The sequence below is a fragment of the Carcharodon carcharias genome, chromosome 14 (assembly GCF_017639515.1).
Source record: "Carcharodon carcharias isolate sCarCar2 chromosome 14, sCarCar2.pri, whole genome shotgun sequence".
Lineage (NCBI taxonomy): Eukaryota > Metazoa > Chordata > Chondrichthyes > Lamniformes > Lamnidae > Carcharodon > Carcharodon carcharias.
The window spans coordinates 65674565-65693919 of record NC_054480.1 but is presented as its reverse complement, the minus strand read 5'-3'; the positions used below and the strand labels follow the sequence as shown (position 1 = coordinate 65693919).

The following is a 19355-nucleotide window of genomic DNA, read 5'->3' as shown; positions in this document are numbered from 1 at the left end:
GATGGACATTTTATATTGTGCATAGAGAGTGTACTTCGCTCCCGATATAACTTCCCGCTGTATTTAGTTATTTTATATTCACGAACAATGAAAAGCGATTATGTACACATCTCCCTCTGCCTGATAGGTTAATGAACTGCATGTGTAACGTTGCTGGAACGCGGATATTCAAACCGATAATTTGTTGGGACGATGTGACCGCTTTTGTACCGTTTCTTGTCTCTTGCGCAGAGCCTGAACCTTGCCCTATCCGCCGAAGGTGAAGGCAGTGACACCCGCATGAGAGAAACAGGGGCCTCGGGTCCCGTCGGGAGATGGATCGGATTTTATCGTCCAGAGAAGAGATTAGCTGAGAGACCGTCCCTCTATAGTAAAGATGTTAAGTATTATAGACCAAGAAAACAAACCAAATGAGTTCCTGAAAGTACTTTAGCGGAAATGGCACCTATGCTGTCGAAGAATTCGTGGTGATGATGAAGCACATTGAAGGAAACTATCAGAGGAATTACTCCCCGGAGCTCAGCCAGCACTTAGCTGTTGAGTTCTCGGTCTCGTTGCCTCAGTAACAAAAACAGAATTACCTGGAAAAACTCAGCAGGTCTGGCAGCATCGGCGGAGAAGAAAAGAGTCATGAGGACTCGAAACGTCAACTCTTTTCTCCGCCGATGCTGCCAGACCTGCTGAGTTTTTCCAGGTAATTCTGTTTTTGTTTTGGATTTCCAGCATCCGCAGTTTTTTGTTTTTATCTCGTTATCTCAGTGTTTTGCAAATTGAGCTAATTAATATTTTACATTCTCACCTGGTTTGGTGAACATTGAAATCTTCAAGGCCGTTTGTCTAAATCTTCAATTATGACTACCTTGTTGGAAGACAAGCCTAGGTAACTTTCAGGAATCTATAGGCTGAGATTAACGCTATTAGAGTTAGGGCATGAGGCCACCGGTAAAAGGCGAACAATTTATTCACATTGGGTGAGGAATAAATAGTTTCATTTTGCTGAAAAGTTATCTGTGACGCCAGGGCATTTGCGGCTGGTGATATCCACATTGTCACTGCGACAGCTAGAGCGAGGCAAGTGGTGGAAGGTATATTCACGCTGTCATTTATTCAATTCATTGTGCAGAACCAGTCAAATTCCACCCCCCACCCCACCCCAACACACAGACCTACGTACACAGAGACAATTCAGAGAGGTGAGAGTGGCTGATTTTCACAAGGCAGCATTTGATCCAACGCGGCACCAAGAAGTTCGAGCAAAGTTGAAGTCAATGGGATCAGGGGAAAATCTCTCCACTGAGTGGCTGTTCGAGCATCTGAGCGGAAGGGCGCTGTCCTGATAAACTGCAGCAATGGCCGAGGCCCAATCACATTCAGCTGCTTCATCAATGACCTTCTCTCCAACATAAGGTCAGAAATAGAGACGTTCACTAATGATGGCACTGTGCTAAGTACCATTCACAATTCTTGTTGATGCTCCCATGGTGCAAGACCTGGATAATGTATAGCTTAGGCTAGAGGTGGTAAGTAACATTTGCACCACACAAATGTCAGGCAAGGAGCATCTCCAACAAGTGTATCTAACCACCATCCCTTGACATTCAATGCATTACAATCAACGCATTCCCCACCATCAATATTCTGGAGGTTACCATTGACCAGAAACTGAACTGGCACATCCACATAAATGCTGTCGCTACAAAAGCAGGTCAGGGGCTGGGGATTGTGTGGCAGGTTACTCACCTTCTGATTCTCCAGAGCCTTCCCACAGAAGGCATAGGTTGGGTTTGTGATGTTATATTCTCCACTTAACTGGATTTTTAACAGCATTCAAGAAGCTTGACATCATCCAAGACAAAGCAGACTATTTGATTAGCACCCCATCTATCACCTTAAACATTCACGCCCTCTATCATTGGTGCACAGTATGGACCATCTACAAAATACACTGCAGTAACCCACTTAGGCTCCTTTGACAGCACCTTCCAAACACATGACCTCTACCACCTAGAGGGCAGCACATAGGAACACCACCACCTGGAGTTCCCCTTCAAGTCACACACCATCCTGACTTGAAAATATATCACTGTTCCTTCACTGTCTCTGGTTCAAAGTCCTGGAATTACCTTGCTAACAGCACTGCGGGTGCACGTAAACAACAGGAGGCCAGCAGTTCAAGAAGGCAGCTCACCACCACCTTCTCAAGGCAATTAGGGAAGGATAATAAATGCTGACCTAGCCATCGATGTTCAGGTCCCATGAATGAATTTTAAAAATTATGCTGATTAACCAGTGGACTACGTTTTATATTAAATGACTTGTCTTCATCTTATGAGGAGTAAATGTCCTTGTTTTTGCCTGTGTGCAACAATAGGTGTTCACAGAAAATCCGATGCATTCAACTGAACCCTACACATATTGTGAGCGTATCTGTGGAAAAAAGTCATCGATCTCCCTCAGTGTTAGTAACCAAGATGTCATCAGCCATCAGACTGTCAGCAGTGCGGCTTCCCTTTCACTCACCGCCTGTCCTGTCAAACATTCCGGACTTATCTCCTTTGAAAAGTATCCCTAAAATTCATGGCAGCTGCTTGTAACAAGAAACCAGGCTTTAAAATTGGGTTCAGTTTCCTACGTCGTGTTCGTACATGAAAGTAATAAATCAATAAATACATAGATGGCATTCCGTTTTAATTATGCTAATGACCAATTTTCCTGTCTCGAGATGAAAGTCAATGTACTTCTTGTTTACTGATTTGTCTCTCCTGTTCTAAGTGGGAAAATCTGTCAGTCTTCTCCACAAATACCAATTTGTTTGCTTTCCAGAAATGTCTGAGTTGCCATCTGTCCGGCAGGGAGACCAGGACTCGGTGTGAACAACCTGATTATGGCCAACCCATGACACACGGGAGTATAATATTCTTTTAAAAATCAGACCACAGATACAATTGTAATCACACCCATAACAAGGTACACGCATCACAGAAAAAAATACAGGTCCACCTGTAACAGATAAATATCGCTACATATAAACAAATGCCGGTAATCCTGTGACAGATAAATGCAGGTACACACATCATAGTCAAATTCCGCTTTATTTTGAAGAGACAACTACAAGTAGACACATCACAGAAAACTACAGATACACACGCAACAGGCAAATAGAGGTACACAGATCATAACAATTACGGGTAGACGCGCGTCACGGACAAAGACGAATGCATACGTCACAGAAAAGTACAATACCTCCCCTCAACAGTCAATTACAGGTATCCCTTTCACAGACAAATGCTGGTACACCCATAAACTACAAATACAGATGTATTCATCGTTGACAAATACAGATACACACGCTCCAGGAAAATAACAGTACACTAACAACAGTCAAATACAGGTATAACCAACACAGTGAAAAAACAGGTACAACCATATAGGACAAATGCAGATACACTTGCAACAGGTATATACGAGTACACGAGCCATAAACAAATAGAGGTATTCCCTTAAAAAGCAAATAGAGGTACACACACAGAAAAATACAGGTACACCTGCAACAAATACAGGCATATCCATCACAAACAATTACAGGTACAAATGCAGGCACACACGTCATAGGCATATACAGGTATACCAGTCATCGACAAATACAGGTATACCTTCACATAAAAATCCAAGGGAACCCATCACAGGTATATACAGGTATACTCATTACATTGAAATAAAGGTATACCTGTCACTGACGAAATACAGGTATATTCCTCACAGTTAAATAGACCTGCCACAGCCAAACACAGACATACTCATCACAAAATGAAATTTAAGCATATCCCTCAAAGAAAACTTCAGATGCACCCACCACAAGTGTGTACAGGAATACTATTAACAGATAAATATAGGTGTACCCATCGCAGACAAATACAAATATCCAATACATAAATGCACCTGTCACAGGAAAAAAAACAGGCGCACTCAAATACAGATTCACACATAACTGACATTCACCTATCACAGAGAGACCATAGGTGATTTCTTCTTATGGATTTGGAAATGGTAATGCAAAGAATGCGAAAAAATACATAATTATCTGACATTTCTTCTAACTTTTCAAACATTAAACTATTAATAAGATAATGGACAACCCATGTACGTCCTGGCAAACATCTCATTTCGATCCTTCTCGAAAGGAACTTTCTCTGTTTCAGTGTTAGTTGTGATTCTGCTGGTACCACATTCACCTTTGGGTCAATCGGCTGTGGGTTCCAGTCCCAATCCTGAACCTGAATTCAAAATTCAAACAAGAAGACTACAGTGCGCTTTTCGGGAAGGGGGCGGGGAGCGGGGGATGTCTTTCGGATGACATGTTAATCTGAGGCCCTGTCTGCCCTAAAATAGCACGTTGCTCTATTGTGAAGAAGAGCAGGGGATGTATCTTCAGTACCCTGCCCAATTCTTATTCCTCAATCAACACTACAAAAACGAGACAGATTAAATGCTCCTTATTACGTTGCTGACTGACTGTGTGAGTTGGCTACTATGTTTTCTACATTGCAACAGTGACCGTGTTTCAAAATACTTCATTGACTGTAAAGTACTTTGGGAAATCAGGGGTCAAGAAAGGTGCAATATAAATGTAAGTTACAGCTTTGCGGGATACAATACCAAATGATTATTTCACCTTAATCCTTTATGATGTATTTCTAGCTCTAAGGAAGCCAAATGCATAAAAGAAAGACCTGTAGCATTAATTCAGTTTCTTTCCCCAGAGATGCTGTCAGGCCTGCGTTCCCAGCATTTTCTGGCTTTGTTTCAGATTTCCAGCATCCTCAGAATTTTACTTTGGCGTAATAGCAAGGGCAGCTTAAAATACCAGAGTTTGAACTCACAAACACTACCACAGGCTGCCGCAGAACTGAATGGATGTGAATTCCGCAACATGAATTGTATATTTAAAGGTTAAAACCGCAATGATCCCAAGAAAAAACGACACTTGCCATTAAAAAAAAAAATTGTTTTGAGGATAAAAGGTCAGAACGGAACCGTTAACCTGCCCTTTCGATTTCAAACACTGCCATTTCCAGGATTTCATTTTAGATTTCCAGCATTTAGGAAATATTACTTTTCTCTGGTTCTGAACTAATCTCCAGTGCGAAATGGTTGCTGACAAAAACAGTCTGCCATCGAAACGTTTGGATAAAAACGCCAGTAATTGGAAAGGAAACCCTCTACACCAGGGCTGAAGGATGAGTCTAGTTGCGCGTCTTAGTACATGACCAAGAACAGACAGAGTCATTTTATGGCGCGTAGAGTGCCGTACATGTCACTGAGAATAGCCATGATCATAAAACGTTTTTGAATAAATGACGTTAGATAGTTAATGAATAAACTGGGTCTATAGCATACAGTCACATACCTGAAGTGCGCTGGAATTTGACTTGAATCAGGCACTTTATATAAGCTTGTTTCGGCCAGCGACCTCCCTCGTTTGATTGTAAAAAGGGGGCACGTGCTCAAGTCGCAAACTCACTATTGGCTTTTCAATAAGCAAGGTCATAGATGCCAAAATCTCACTGGATATTCGGCTAATTAAAGAAAGAGGGCAGGTTAAAAGCTGAGCACAAAAAAGACTAGCTTTCTAGTAGGAGTTGTGGAGGAGAGGCGTTTCAATTTAACCAGAGTTTCTGTGCCGCCCTAATAAGCCAGGACAATGGTAAGCATGCACATTAAATTCGTGTTTCCAATGTGTTGTTTCATTAATTTCAGCACCATGCTGATCTCATCCAGCTTGTATAAAATCGTTCCTGTAGCATATAAATAATAGTAAGTTTTTTTTTAAATCGGTGAAAACCGCTTGACTGTGCACAATTCGAAATGTCCAACTAATACTTAAAAAAATATCGTGCTGAAAGTTCAGCTGCTACTTTAAAATAAAAAAATTATCAGGGAGAAAGAAACGGTGTTATATACATTATTAGACAATCAAACTAAGCAAACAAACGAAAAGGAAGGTAACGGCGTCGTGCGCCTTCAGCGCTTACCACAACATCAAAAAACTCATATTACCTGCCACGAGGTTCCGTAGAACCACCAAATGGGACAAAGCAGAAAGTCGACGCTCAAATTTCAACGATGTAGTCTGGATTTTGTTGTGTAAAAAGAATTACTTTGAAATTGCAGATATGCAGGATGCTTGCAAAAGGGAAATTTTGCACAATGTGCATTTCAATTTTAAAAAATAAGAAAATTAAACGTCAGAGATGTAGCCATCTGGTCTTGAAAGGGAAATGTATTTAAGTTGATGCTTTTGCTAACAGAGCTACAGGTGAAAGCGCCAGGTGGTACCAGAGTAAACAAAAAATACTTCAGATTAATAGAGCCAGGGAATCCAGGCGGCTACTTTCAACATCCTAAATACACAATGAAAACAAACAACAAAATAGTGCGATTGCTTCCCGCTTTTGTTTTCTGTGAATTTTCCTGTGAATTGAGTGCTGTTCTTCAAGAGCTCGAACCGACCCGCTGTACGCACAAGAGCGAAGGAAACAGATAAAAAGTCGAAGATTCGCGTTATAAATAGAGTGAAACGAAGGACTCCTTCACTTACGAGGCACATTCCTATGGCTAAAGTTTCTGGATTAGGAGAGTCGCTCATCAGGGAGCTTCGAGTTTTCCGCCTTCTCCTTTAATGGGCTGGCAGATTTCGAAATGTTAGCAGAAAAAAGCAAGAGGAGAAGCAAGGTTTCACTACGGACGTGTATTTTTTACATCTCTCTTTCTCTGTATATATATATATATATATATATTTGAAGGGTATATGTGCAGTGCCACCTGGAGTCACTTCACCCAGTGCTCTCAAACTAAACTGAATAACGCCAAATAACTTGTCGCTGAGTTTAGATTACAACGTGCGTTTAAAACTCTCTCGAAAAATATTGACGATCGTTTTTATTTGACAGAGAGAGAGAAAAAATGAATGCGCAATGAAATGATAATTTGCATCGCTGACTGCAAAAGATAGAACCTTGAATCTGGGCTGATTGTGTTTAATGGAGACTTATCTAGTCAAATATTTAAATCACTCGCAGTGATGGTGTATCAAGTGAAACTACAAGTACAGCCAACCCTTCTCAACTTGCTGATTACTTCAACCCTTAGGCTCTCTCCCGACTAATTTAAACCACGGAAGAAGGTGTCTCTGTGCAAGTCTGATTGCCCTATTTTGGAATAGGGAATCTGGAATCTTCCAGTTAAAAATATCTCATCATCTCTTCCGTCACAAGATCAGGGCTGTTATGACAAACACTTGCCTCCGTGATTCCTGCTGCCACCCGGTGAAATCTGACTGGAACCATTGAGAGGTTCAACCTATTCTCCATATTATAAAAATCAAGCATTTCAGTTTAAGCTAAAGCTGAATATTCACTTAAATATGTCCATGAAATAGATGTCATTTAATATTTTCAGTTGAAGTACACTCTGGGAGTACTCCAGTTTAAATTATTACACGACAGCTAAATCTTCACTTCATACGCGACAGTTGGTTATTTTCAAACAGTCTACACTGCCTCTAAATCATGAAAAAATGTGATCAATATAGGCCTATCGACCAATGAAACCTTATTGTGTTGTTAATGCGACACGCTGAGGTAATTTTAACCTTCCCGGTGGGCGGGAAACCCGTGCGATCGGGTGGAACGAGGGTTTTACATCCCGCTCAATATTCCTCTCCATTGATGTCAATGGCGTAGAATCGGGTGGTGTGGAAAACCTGGCATTACCCCTGAGCTGGGCAGTTTCTCGAGGAGCAGGATAGGTTAAAATTGCCCCGGAATCGACAGCTACGGGTAAAGATCGTGTGATCCGGATGTTCTCCGTTCCACGCCCTGCTTCTCGACATTCTTTTTTGCTCACTCAGCAAAGTATTTTTTTCTCTCACCGCGATCTGATTTGCTGCTGGAGAAAGCCGACGTCGGCTGGATTACTAAGGTAAATTTACAGACCAAGTGACATTTATACTGTCTCCACTGCCGAAGTCAGAAGTAGAGGTTGTCAAAAAAAAGCCGAGGTAAGAAAACATTGTGTACGTTTGGTTCAACCAATTTACATGGGAGTCAACCTAACGAGGATGGGACTATAACGGCATGGGATGGCTTTATTACAATATATTGATGAAATGTGCACTTATATTTATGTCTTTGCTTGCAACGCACTTCACTATACAGAGAACGTTATTCACCTTTAGTTAAATACACAATGGCACCTCCCTAACATGTTTTGGTTAAAACAGTCCCAAGTAGTGGAGAGCTTTGCAAGGCCTACTAGGATTTATAAAAACAAAAAACTGCGGATGCTGGAAATCCAAAACAGTTCTGTTGAAGGGTCATGAGGACTCGAAACGTCAACTCTTTTCTTCTCCGCCAATGCTGCCAGACCTGCTGAGTTTTTCCAGGTAATTCTGTTTTTGACTAGGATTTATGTCGTGGATTCTCGATAGTTTATACGAATGTTTGTGCGGTCTAACTGGTAAAGTGAGCGGGAAAGTGCCTAACTGCTGAGATGCATTGGGTTTCAGTGTCGACTTGAGCGATCCCAGCTGTCAATTGCATTTTTAAAAAATCTATTTCATTTAGACGACCAACTTGAAATTCACGTTCAAATAAGCAGAAGTGTGGCATAGTTATCTTGCCTTGTTTATTTAGAATCTGAGACTTGAGATGAGGATAACATTAGATGGTAATATGAAGGGGCTATTTTATTCGAACAACGGATGTTCTGACAAATTATGATATAATTTATTCGCCTCCCCTCTATCTGTCACGAATGTATTTGTTCGGATTATATAATTCACTGGTTTCCCAAATAATCTAACTAACTTTCTGGGAGCTTTCAACAGTGAGATCGATAGATTTTGCCAAGCTAAAGGTATCAAAGGACAGGGCTAAAACGAATAAATTGAGTTGCGGTACAGATTAGCCCTGATCTAATTGAATGAAGGAGCAAGGACTGAATTCTGCTCCTACATTCCCATTATACAGCGCATTCATTGCTTTCCTATTTTGTTACTGAATGGTCATTTTATGCACTTGCACTTCCCTGTTATGTTCAACATGATTGGCCTTTTTCCCCTTTGCATGAGGACCTCACATTGTGCATAAACTGGAGATTCAGTGGGTCATTTCACAGCAGTTACACAATACTGTGACGGGGCAGTGCAGCTGCAAATGTTGGAAGAAAGGAATTCCAGGGGCTTGAGGGGAAGCAGAGCTTCGGGGGCAGCCTGATATGGTTCAATAACCTGTGGCACCCAGACAACCATTTTAGAAGGAGGTGGTAAGAGATCACATCCTTACTGGTACCTAAACTGAGTTGGGGTCTTTCTACTTGCATGGGTGAATATTGTGGAGGTCGCCATTTTCTAGAAACTCAGCTGGACCAGTCTCAAAAATGCTGTGGCTGCTATAAGTGGCCCACCTCCTGACTGTCCAGAGGCTCTCCGACACTTAGAAGGCGCAAGTCAAGAATTTGATGGAATATTCTCCACTTGCTTGGATGGGTGCAGCTGGCTAACAGCATCTGTAAACTAGACAGCCTCTTTTCTTATCTGTTTTGGTCGGCTATTTGATCTGAAGTTCAGCAAGAATTGGAACACCTTGGTTCATGCTTGGAATTATGCCAGGCATAATGAAATAGGCAGCAGCTGACTGTATCTTGAGAGTACCTTAAGGAGACAGAAGATTGGCAGAGGGGATCTTTAAAAGGTTACAAGACGTAACGTAATGCTCCGTGCTAAATTTAGTAGCAGCATTTTAAGACTGTGCCACTGGAACAACCATTTATAGGAAGATAGTCTCTTTGGCATATAGTATAAAGCACATGGTGGGGTGTGGGAGAGGGGAAGGTGGTGAGAGAGGCATTGTGGTCTGGTGCACCAGCATTATTATTGCTACCCAGCTCTTGTAACATTTGCCTAGCAATTGGAAAGCTGGTTCTGGGCCCTAAATTTTATGCAAGTCATGATTATTGGCATCACGATGCAATCACACATACCATTCTTGAGAATGAGGAAGTCATAAATCTGCCTGAATTTATGGAGAAAGAAGGGAATTAATTTTCAAAGTAAAATAACTGGGGAAACAAACTGAAAAATGCCACAGGAACATCACAAGACTCAATGGAGGGCAGTCACAGGGGTATAAATCTCATTGTCAGGGTTGGGGGAAGACATTATCCCTAATTCTTCGCGCCCAAGGACAGAATTTTGAGGTCGGCGGGTGGGCGCGATTGGTGGGCCTGGGAGCGGCCAGGAAAATGGCTGCTGCCCGCAAGGGTCCCCTGACCGCGATTTGGCTGGCTGGCCAATTAACGGTTCTGGCTCAGCACTGCCAGGGTGGAGGCGGGAGGAGTGCAAGCACTGAAGTCAGCATGGGCTTGGATGTGCACACAATGAAAGCTCCCTGGTGGCAGAGAGTGTCACATGAGGGAACATGTTTAAATAATTTTTTACTTTATTTATAACAATTTTTTTATCAACTCAATCTCCCTGGGACAGCTCCGTGCCTCGAGATCACTGCACTCTTTCACATGCATGCGTGAAAAAGCGTAGGCCCTGACTCTCCCTCCTCCCCCCACCCACACAGGTAGCGCTTCTACCAGCCGCGCGTTACACTGGGCATGACTTAATTGGCCCGCCCATGTAAAATGGCGGCATGCAGCCAATCACAGGTGGCAGATTGGCTCTGCACCCACCCCTGTCCACTCCCACCCAGCCCGCCCAACATAAGTAAGATGCAGCCCTATGGGCAGGATTTTTACCTCGTCGGGCGGGCGTGGCAGGTGGGCCCAGGAGCAGTTGCAAAACCGACCACCACCTGCGATCGGGCCCCGACCTCAATTTCATGTTGGCTGGCCATTTAACAGGCAGCCAGCATGAATCACACTCGGAAACACTGAGCACTGCTGGGGTGGGGGTGGGAGCAGGGTGAGCACAGAAGTTTGCGCATACACACAGGTGCGTGCACTGAAAGCTCCCTGAAGGCACAGAGCTGCCTCAGGGAGATGAAGATTTTTAAAAACACAAGTAAAGAGTTTAAAAATGTTAAAAACATGTCCCCTCATGTTACTCTGTGACATGAGCAGGGACATGTTATAAATAAATTTGAACATTGTTATTGTATTTTTAATTCCTGTTGGAAACCTCATCCTGCCCGTGATGAGGTTTCATAAAAATTCCATCTATTCCCATTTAATTATTAACTAAATGGTCTTAAAATGCCTGTTAATTGTTGGTGGGCATGCTGCCAAAATCCACGCGAGCCCGCTGATCAAAATATCGTGAAAGTGTGGGTTGACTTTGGGATGCTCGCCTGACATCATGCGTCATTTTACACTCAAGCAGGCCGGGCGCGTGTCCACCTGCTCAGCTAAAAATCCTGCCCTATAAAATTCCGAAAAAATTCCACCCATAAGAATCACTCACCTAAACATATTGATGATAAAAATTCTGCCCAAGCAGTTTTTCTTGAAATTAATATCGGAAACCTCATCCCGCCCTTGCATGAGGTACCCTCAAAAATCCAAAGGCCGCCTGGCCGATTCGCCCGCCTGCCAACTGTAACGTTGGACAGGCAGTGAAAATCTAGGTGCATTACTACATTAATGGCCTTAATAGACCTCTTAATTACTGACTCTCGCATGTGCCTGGCAATTGAAATATCACGCAAGTGTGCGATGACATCAGGATGCTCGCCCAACATCATCGTGCACTATTTCACACTTGGGCCTGTCGGGCATGGGCCCACAAGCCAAGTGAAAACTCCTGTCCATGGACTCGAGCGCAGATGGTCATTGAACCTTTTCTGGCACTGCACCCATGTGTGCAGCACCACATCATGGCTACTAACCAGCACTGCCACCTCCTCCCATGCCCTCTTGATGAGGTGCGGTAACCTCCTCCTCCCATCTCTGGGGATAAGGGTGTCCCTCCTGGCAGCCACCTCCTCCAGGAGGGCTGCGAGGTACTCATCCAAAGAGCAGAGGGCCGTGTGCCCACCCAATCTGCCTTCCCACCTGCCCTGTCCACAACTTGAATGTTGAAGACAGAGAGGAGACGTTCTTTCATGGCAGCCTTCCAGGAGCTGCCTGGGCTGCTCTTAACCTGGCTGCCGGGTCGCCATTGGGCCCGGCGGCTGACAGGCGCCCTTGCTCCTTGCCTCTTCCCGACGTAATTGACCCGCCAGCGTGAAATTGTGGTTGGGGGCCAATCACAGGCAGCAGGCCATATCCCAGGCCCAACGACCTCGCCCGCCGGCTGACCTCAAACTTCTGCCCTTGATTCCTATCAGAGAGCATGGCCTGAATTTCTCGGTCGTCGGGCATGCACGATCGATGGGCCCGGGAGCGGCCAGGAAACGGGCCACCAATTGTGATCGGCCCCCAACCACAATTTCACACTGGCGTTGAAAAGCTCAGCGCTGCCGGGGTGGGGGCGGGCAATGACGTTTCCACGGGCGTGGGTGAGCACTGCAAGGGAGCGCCCTGATGGTAGACAGCTGCCTCAGGGAGCCGTAGACCTTCAAATAATTAAATAAAGGTTTAAAAAGGTGCAAAACATGTCCATGAATCACAATCAAGCACCTAAAAGGATACCTCATAAAAATTCTGTCCCCAGAATTTATTTGTATTTTATTTCCAAACATAAATTTCATCCTGCCCATAGATGAAGTTTGATGAAAAATGTAAAGGGCCGATCTGCCCATCTGCTGACCACAAGGTTGGACAGGCTGACAATTAAGCCGTTAAAAGTGTTTAATTGGTCACGTAATTGTCAGCGGGTGCACTTCCAACTTTTGCACATGCCCAGTGAGTGAAATATCACGCGAGTGCACAATCTTACGCCCGTTTGGGTCAGGCATGTGCCCAAACTTGGGACACAAAATCCTGGCCCATATCTCTTTGTTCAATCTTGCTCAAAATTACCGTATAGGTGATTTATTTCTAGTTGAGAAAAGTCTGAATCATACTACATGTGCACTTCAAACTACCTCTCTGTTGGCCACCTACTCAACCAGTTCTCTTCTCTTTCAGCCAATGACAGAACAACAAGCAGACGCGAGGTCTTACCTCAGCGAGGAAATGATCGCTGGTGAGTGGAGGAATATAATTATAGTTGGCACTCGAGGGTAAAGGTACAGATCGTACTTTCAGGGAAGCAGCTGTTCATCATATTGTGTTCTGTATTTCAGGACATCAAACTTGTCGGAATTAACGCACAAACCTGATGTCCTCATTGGTTCTTGCTGTCAGCTGTGGCTCAGTGCTAGGACACTCATCTCCGAGTTAGGTGGTTGTGGATTTAAGTCCCATTCCAGGAACTTGAGCACATAGCTCCAGTGCAGTATTGAGGGAGTGCTGGACTGTCAGATATTAGTAAAAAAAAAACCATGACACTATTCATAAAAAGGAGGAATATATTGTTCCAGTGTCCTTATTATCCTCTGTCAATATCTCTAAATGACATTATGTGACTATTATTTAATTGTCATTTGCAGGACCTTGCTGTGATCAAACTGGCAGCTACATTTCAACAGTCACTACACCTCAAAAAAAAGCACTGATTTGGCTGTAAAACTCTTTGAGATGCACTGAGGCCATGGAAGGCACTATATAAATACAAGTCTTTCTTATTTGAGCAAACCTTCTGATTTTGTTTGCACACAAATTTAGAAGGTAGTGTTTATTTTTAGCAATTGCATCAAACCAGGCAAAAAGAACTCTGGACTGTTAACAATCAGGAAGAAAAAAAAAACCCACAATATTTGGCATTGACGGCTATCCCTCAGTTTGACAATGATGTTTACTCAGTGTCCCGAGATTCTGCCATTCATCTTCAGGTGATTGAACAGGCCAATTCTCAACCTACATGAGCACATGAGGCAAGATGTCCCATCAGGTAATGGGGTCCAGAGTGTTGTGTATATAAGATAGACTGTATACTTTTGTGATGTTATTTCTTCAACTAGCCCCCATGGAGTAGCCAAGGAGGGAGGAATCAGTCATTTTTACATGGGGACACTTAGATTATCGCTGTGGGTCAGTTTAGTGGTTTGACCTCAGTATTGCTTACAATTGCGTCAGGTCTCAGGCTAGGGGAAGGTGGGGTGTGGGGCAAAGACTGTAGGAATAAATAGGCAGAAGAGAAAAGCAAAATACTGCAGATGCTGTATATCTGAAATGAAAATAGAAAATACTGGAAAAACTCAGCAGGTCTGACTGGGGATTGCATAATTTCTAGTTAATCAGAAAACATTTCAGGATAGTGCAAAACCCGGCAATCTTACATTTGTATTGTTTCACTTTTTTCCAAATCAGTGCAGAATAGTACAAAACACTACACTATAATTGATATCTTGATTTCCCACAGTGTATTCAAACCTCAGATGGCAACAGTGCTCAGTAGCATTTGTGTAGAGCATAAACACTGGTATTGACCTTTTGCGATGAATGGCCTGTTTCTCTGCTGTTAATACCATGTACTGTGTAACACCAGACCAGTACTGCCCTTAATTAAACTACATGTGAATGCCTATGCAAAGATGTGTATACCCACAAAGATATGACGGACCTAATACGTACACTTCTCTGAAACAGAGGAAATCTAATAATAACATAACGCTAATTGCATACATTTCTTTTCATAGAGTTTAAGGCTGCGTTTGACATGTTTGATGCTGATGGTGGTGGTGACATCAGCACCAGGGAGTTGGGTCAAGTGATGAAAATCCTGGGCCAGAATCCCACCAGAGAAGAGTTGGATGCTATAATTGAGGAAGTGGATGAAGATGGTAAATTTGTCAACAACACTTAGCAATTTTGCCTTTCTTAAACTTTGGTTGTCTCTCAAATGCTTATAGTTAACAATGGACAGATTTGATACTTCACCGTCCTCTGACTTTAGGAAGCGGCACCATTGACTTTGAAGAGTTCTTGGTGATGATGGTGAGGCAGATGAAAGAGGAGGCGAAAGGAAAGTCTGAAGAAGAGTTGGCAGAATTCTTCCGTATATTTGATCAGTGAGTTTGGTCTTTTACAATATTGACAGAAATGTAGTCATACAGAAACTCTATTGAGGTAGTAGCTTCTACAATGTACACAATAGAATGAAAGGATACAGTTAAAGACCAGTAGAGTAAATGGAACGCTGCATCTACTTGAAGCTAAAATAATTTAACTAAACCATTTTAGCAAACAAGTACATCTATTATGTCCTGCAACTTTGAGTATCATCAATTGATTTGGTAGAGACAATGTTTGTGACTTGTTCTTGGCTCTTGATGTTAATTTAAAATGGACCATGCTGCTCAATTTTCTGATATGCATTTTAAAATAATCTAGGGAAGAGATAGCAGAGGCATTACTATGAATAGGAAGGTCACTGATTACTTGGAAGTTCTTGGTGGGTAGAAGAACAAAGGAATCTAAGTACAGGATAGTTACTCAGAGTGACAGAAAATGTGAAGTGCTGTTCCAAAAGGATCAATGCTGGGACTGCTAACTGTTCACAATTTAATACTTCTTTAGAAAAAGATGGTGTAGTGTCAGAGGACTGGTGAAATGCTAATGTAATTCATATATTTAAGAAGGGAGACAGAACATGACTAATCAGTTTAACATCACTGGTAGGAAAAATAATGGAATTCCTACTGAAGAAGATAAAGGGAAGAATTCCACCGCCCCAAACCCCCCCGTCAGTGGAGGAAGTGCAGGAGCGGGCACGTGCAGGTGCGCCTCTGATCAGGGACTCGCCACCATTTTACGTTGGCGGGCCAATTAAGGCGTGCCCAGTGTGACATCCACCAGGAAGCGCTATGTGCTTCCTGTGTGGGCACAGGGGGATTCCCTACGCCAGGAGTGCGCTCTTTTGTGCATGCACGCAAAAGAGCACACTCATCTTCCTGAGGCTAAGTGCTGCCTCAGGGAGATCAGCGCCAAATTCAAAAATGGTCAATGCACAAACATAAAATTTCCCTGGCATGCCCCTTCATGTGAGTTGGGACATGTCCATCACTTTTATTCAAGCTTTTATTAAATTTTTAAAAACCTTCATGAAACATCATCCGACCCATGGATGAGGTTTCATGCTTTTTCTGAAGCCCGCCAGGGCTCCTGGCCAGCTCGCCAACCTTAAGGTTAGACAGGCAAGTTCATTAATTACTTGAATTACTTTTCAAATGGCCTCAATTGGCCATTGACAGGTTGGCGGGTGCACAGCTGATTTGGCTGCACCCCCGCCGACCTGAAAATTGAAATGACGCGGGGTGCGTCATGAAAAGAGTCATGAAAATACAGTGGATGTAATTTATCTGGATTTTCGAAAGGACTTCAATAAGGTGCCCTATAATAGTCTGATGAATAAGGTCATAGAATACAGAGTAAGTAGACAAGTGGCAGAATGGATTGCTAGCTGGGTGAAGTGGTGTTCCAAAAGCAGCGATGGTTGCACCTTGAAATCAAAAATAAAATTTCTAAATTTGCGAATGGCTCCAAATTGGCAGGGTGGGTGGGGGGGTGGGGATGGGGGGGGATAGTCAATTCTTAGGGGGACTGCAATGAATTAGATGAGGACATTAATAAACTTGCAGAATGGGCAAATAGCTGGCAAGTGAAGTTCAACACAGATAAATGTGAGGTAGTACATTTTAGTAAGATGAATAGGGAGTCCTATATTTAAAAGGTGTGAGTCCTTTGGTGTGGTAGAGGAACAAAGGGAATGCAGAACACAAATACACCAGTTACTAAAAGTTGTACAACGGGTTAGCAAGGCCATAGAAAAAGCAAACCAAGCTCTGGGCATTATTTCTCGAGGGAATAACATTGAAAAGTAGAGGAGTTATGCTAAACTTTTATTGAACCTTGGTTAGACTACATTGCAGACTGAATGAAATTCTGGTTGTCATTTTATAAAAAGTCTCCACTGAAGAGGGTGCAAAGAAGATTTACAAGGCCAGAAATTCTTGGGTATACATATAAGCAAAGGATTGGCAGGCTGGGTCTCCCTTGATGAAGGAAGGCTCAGAGGTCTTTGAAATTAAGAAAGGTTTTGCTAGAGTAGATACAGGCAGAATGTTTCCACTTGTGGGGAACAATATAACTAGAGGCCATCAATATAAGGTAGTCACCAAGAATCCAATCGCGAATTCAGAAGAAACTTCATTACCTAAAGTATGGTAAGAATGTGGAACTTGCTACAGAGAGTGGATGAAGCGAGTAGTACAGATGCAGGTAAAGGAAAGCTAGACAAGCATATGAGGGAACAGAGAAGGAAATAGAGGGTTATGATGTCAGCTTATTTTTAAATACCAGGGTAGAGGGAACAGAATTTTGGATACATGACATGAATAATTTGAGACTTGGCGTGATAAGTGTAGCATGTTTGGAAGGAACAGGTGACTTTAGACATTGGGCTGAATTTTACGCACCCCACCCGATCTGGCATAAAATCGCGCAAGAAGACGTTGGGTGAGCATCCCAATGTCATCGCATACTCACATAATATTTTGCTCGGCGGCGTGTGCAGAAGTCGGAAGGGCGCCTACCGACAAATAAGGTGGTAACTGAGCCCAATGGCATGATTGTCTCCAATTTTCCATGGCCTATCCAATCTTACAGTTGGCGGATGGGCGAATCAGCCAGGCAGCCTTTACATTTTTCATCAAACCTCATCCAAGAGTGGGATGAAATTTCCGTTATTAAATAAAATTAAAATAAAAGTCTGTGGACAGCATTTTTATCAGCTACATCTTCAGGTGCCTGATTGTGATGCATGGATTTTTTTTTGCAGCTTTTTAAAACTTTATTTGATGATTTTCAGGTCTGCAGCTCCCTGAGGCAGCTGTCTGTCTTTAGGGAGCTTTCTCGCAGCACTCGCAGTGATGTCATCGCCCGCCCTCTTCCCACCCCCACCCCAGCAGTGCTGAGCTATTCAGCACGTGTTTCACATGGCTGGCCGTAATTGGCCAGCCAGCTGAAATCGCGTTTGGGGGCCAATCACAGTCAGCGGTCCATTTCCCAACTGCTCCCAGGCCCACCAATTGCGCAATAATTCAGGCCATGGTTCCCAAAGTTCTCCACTGGGATTCTCCTTGAATCAGGTTTGGATCTACGTAGACTAATTGATAGAGATTGATTGCCATGATTAGGTTGTATCATGTAAACTATCCGATTGGAGGGGTGTGAAACTAGATGGACCTTGACCTTTCTTGCCTAGCAATTCCTTTGTTCCTAGGGCAGATAACATTACTGAGTTGGAGATTTATACTTTGTATGTTGATTCTAGGAATGCTGATGGTTTCATCGATCGTGATGAGCTGAAATTACTCATCATGACTGGTGGGGAGCACGTTACAGATGAGGAAATTGATGAACTCATGAAGGAGGGGGACAGAAACAATGACGGCAAACTTGACTTCGATGGTTTGTACACAAATAATGTAAATAAAATTCCAGTTTTCCTGTTCTGTATGTCAAATGAGTAAGTTTTCAATCAAATCTCTTCTTTATCTTATAGAATGGTTGAAGATGATGGAAAATGTCCAGTAAATGACCAACATTCCTCAGCAACACATTACTGTCTCATTTCTTAAGGAATCTTTGAAATGTCACCTTCCTTCCCTCCTTTACAAAAGCAATTACTCCTTTTGACTTATTGCTCGGCCCTGCTTCCAAGATCGGCAAACATAAATGAGTTGACAACTTAATGAATCATATTGTTACCCTTCTGTAGCCAACTGATCCGACATCTGAATTATATACTGCAAAGAATGCAAAATCTCTTAAACAGGACTGATGCTACACATAAAGCGTGCAAGCATTGCTGCTACAGTTCACTCATATAGAGGAAGGAGCAACCTCCTATGTATCAAGTTCTTAATGATTTTGCTACTGGCATAGAACACAGTACCGAATCAATACCCTTTCCTAATAAAGTTAATATCATCTTTTTCAGCCAGTTGCTGTTGCATTTCATTTGGTGAATGACATGCTTAGAATTGTCTGGATTTTTATTCTCCACTTTCAGCAGGTGACAAAGTTCAATTGCATTCTTCCAGTGAATATTTTATTTTGGTACAAAAAAAAACTTGCATTTATGTAGTGCACCTTCAACAACCACAGGATATCCCAATGATCTTTACAACCAGTGAAGTACTTGCAAAGTGTAGTTAGTGAAATGAATGTCTCAATAGCCCCAGAGGACTGCAGGCTGCTCTCTCATTAGAGAGGGACGACTGGTGGTGAGTTTAAACTGAGGATCACCACACCTCAGGCAAGGGGCGAGGTTGAGAAGATGGGGCCTTCATGGATGACCT

At 42.9% G+C, this 19355-nt stretch overlaps 1 protein-coding gene across 2 annotated transcripts; it reads left to right on the top strand.

Moving 5' to 3' along the window:
* The first annotated feature begins 5613 nt into the window (after positions 1–5613).
* On the top strand, positions 5614–18993 carry LOC121287045 (troponin C, skeletal muscle-like). 2 transcript variants are annotated; one of them, XM_041204493.1, is made up of 6 exons: positions 5614–5704; positions 13078–13135; positions 14691–14834; positions 14948–15062; positions 18326–18462; positions 18557–18993. In XM_041204493.1, exons 1-6 carry the CDS (start codon positions 5702–5704, stop codon positions 18586–18588), a joined length of 489 nt encoding a protein of 162 aa, XP_041060427.1. In that variant the 5' UTR covers positions 5614–5701; the 3' UTR covers positions 18589–18993. The 2 variants fall into 2 exon arrangements, with proteins under 2 accessions (XP_041060427.1, XP_041060428.1); XM_041204494.1 differs by lacking the exon at positions 5614–5704 and adding an exon at positions 7998–8059.
* The last annotated feature ends 362 nt before the right edge of the window (positions 18994–19355 follow it).

What these genes read in the sequence shown, in the direction of transcription:
- LOC121287045 (XM_041204493.1), top strand. An exon ending in TGAGGAAGTGGATGAAGATG is followed by an intron (nt 14,835 to 14,947) that starts GTAAATTTGTCA and finishes CTCTGACTTTAG; the next exon opens with GAAGCGGCACCATTGACTTT. An exon ending in CGGCAAACTTGACTTCGATG is followed by an intron (nt 18,463 to 18,556) that starts GTTTGTACACAA and finishes TTTATCTTATAG; the next exon opens with AATGGTTGAAGATGATGGAA.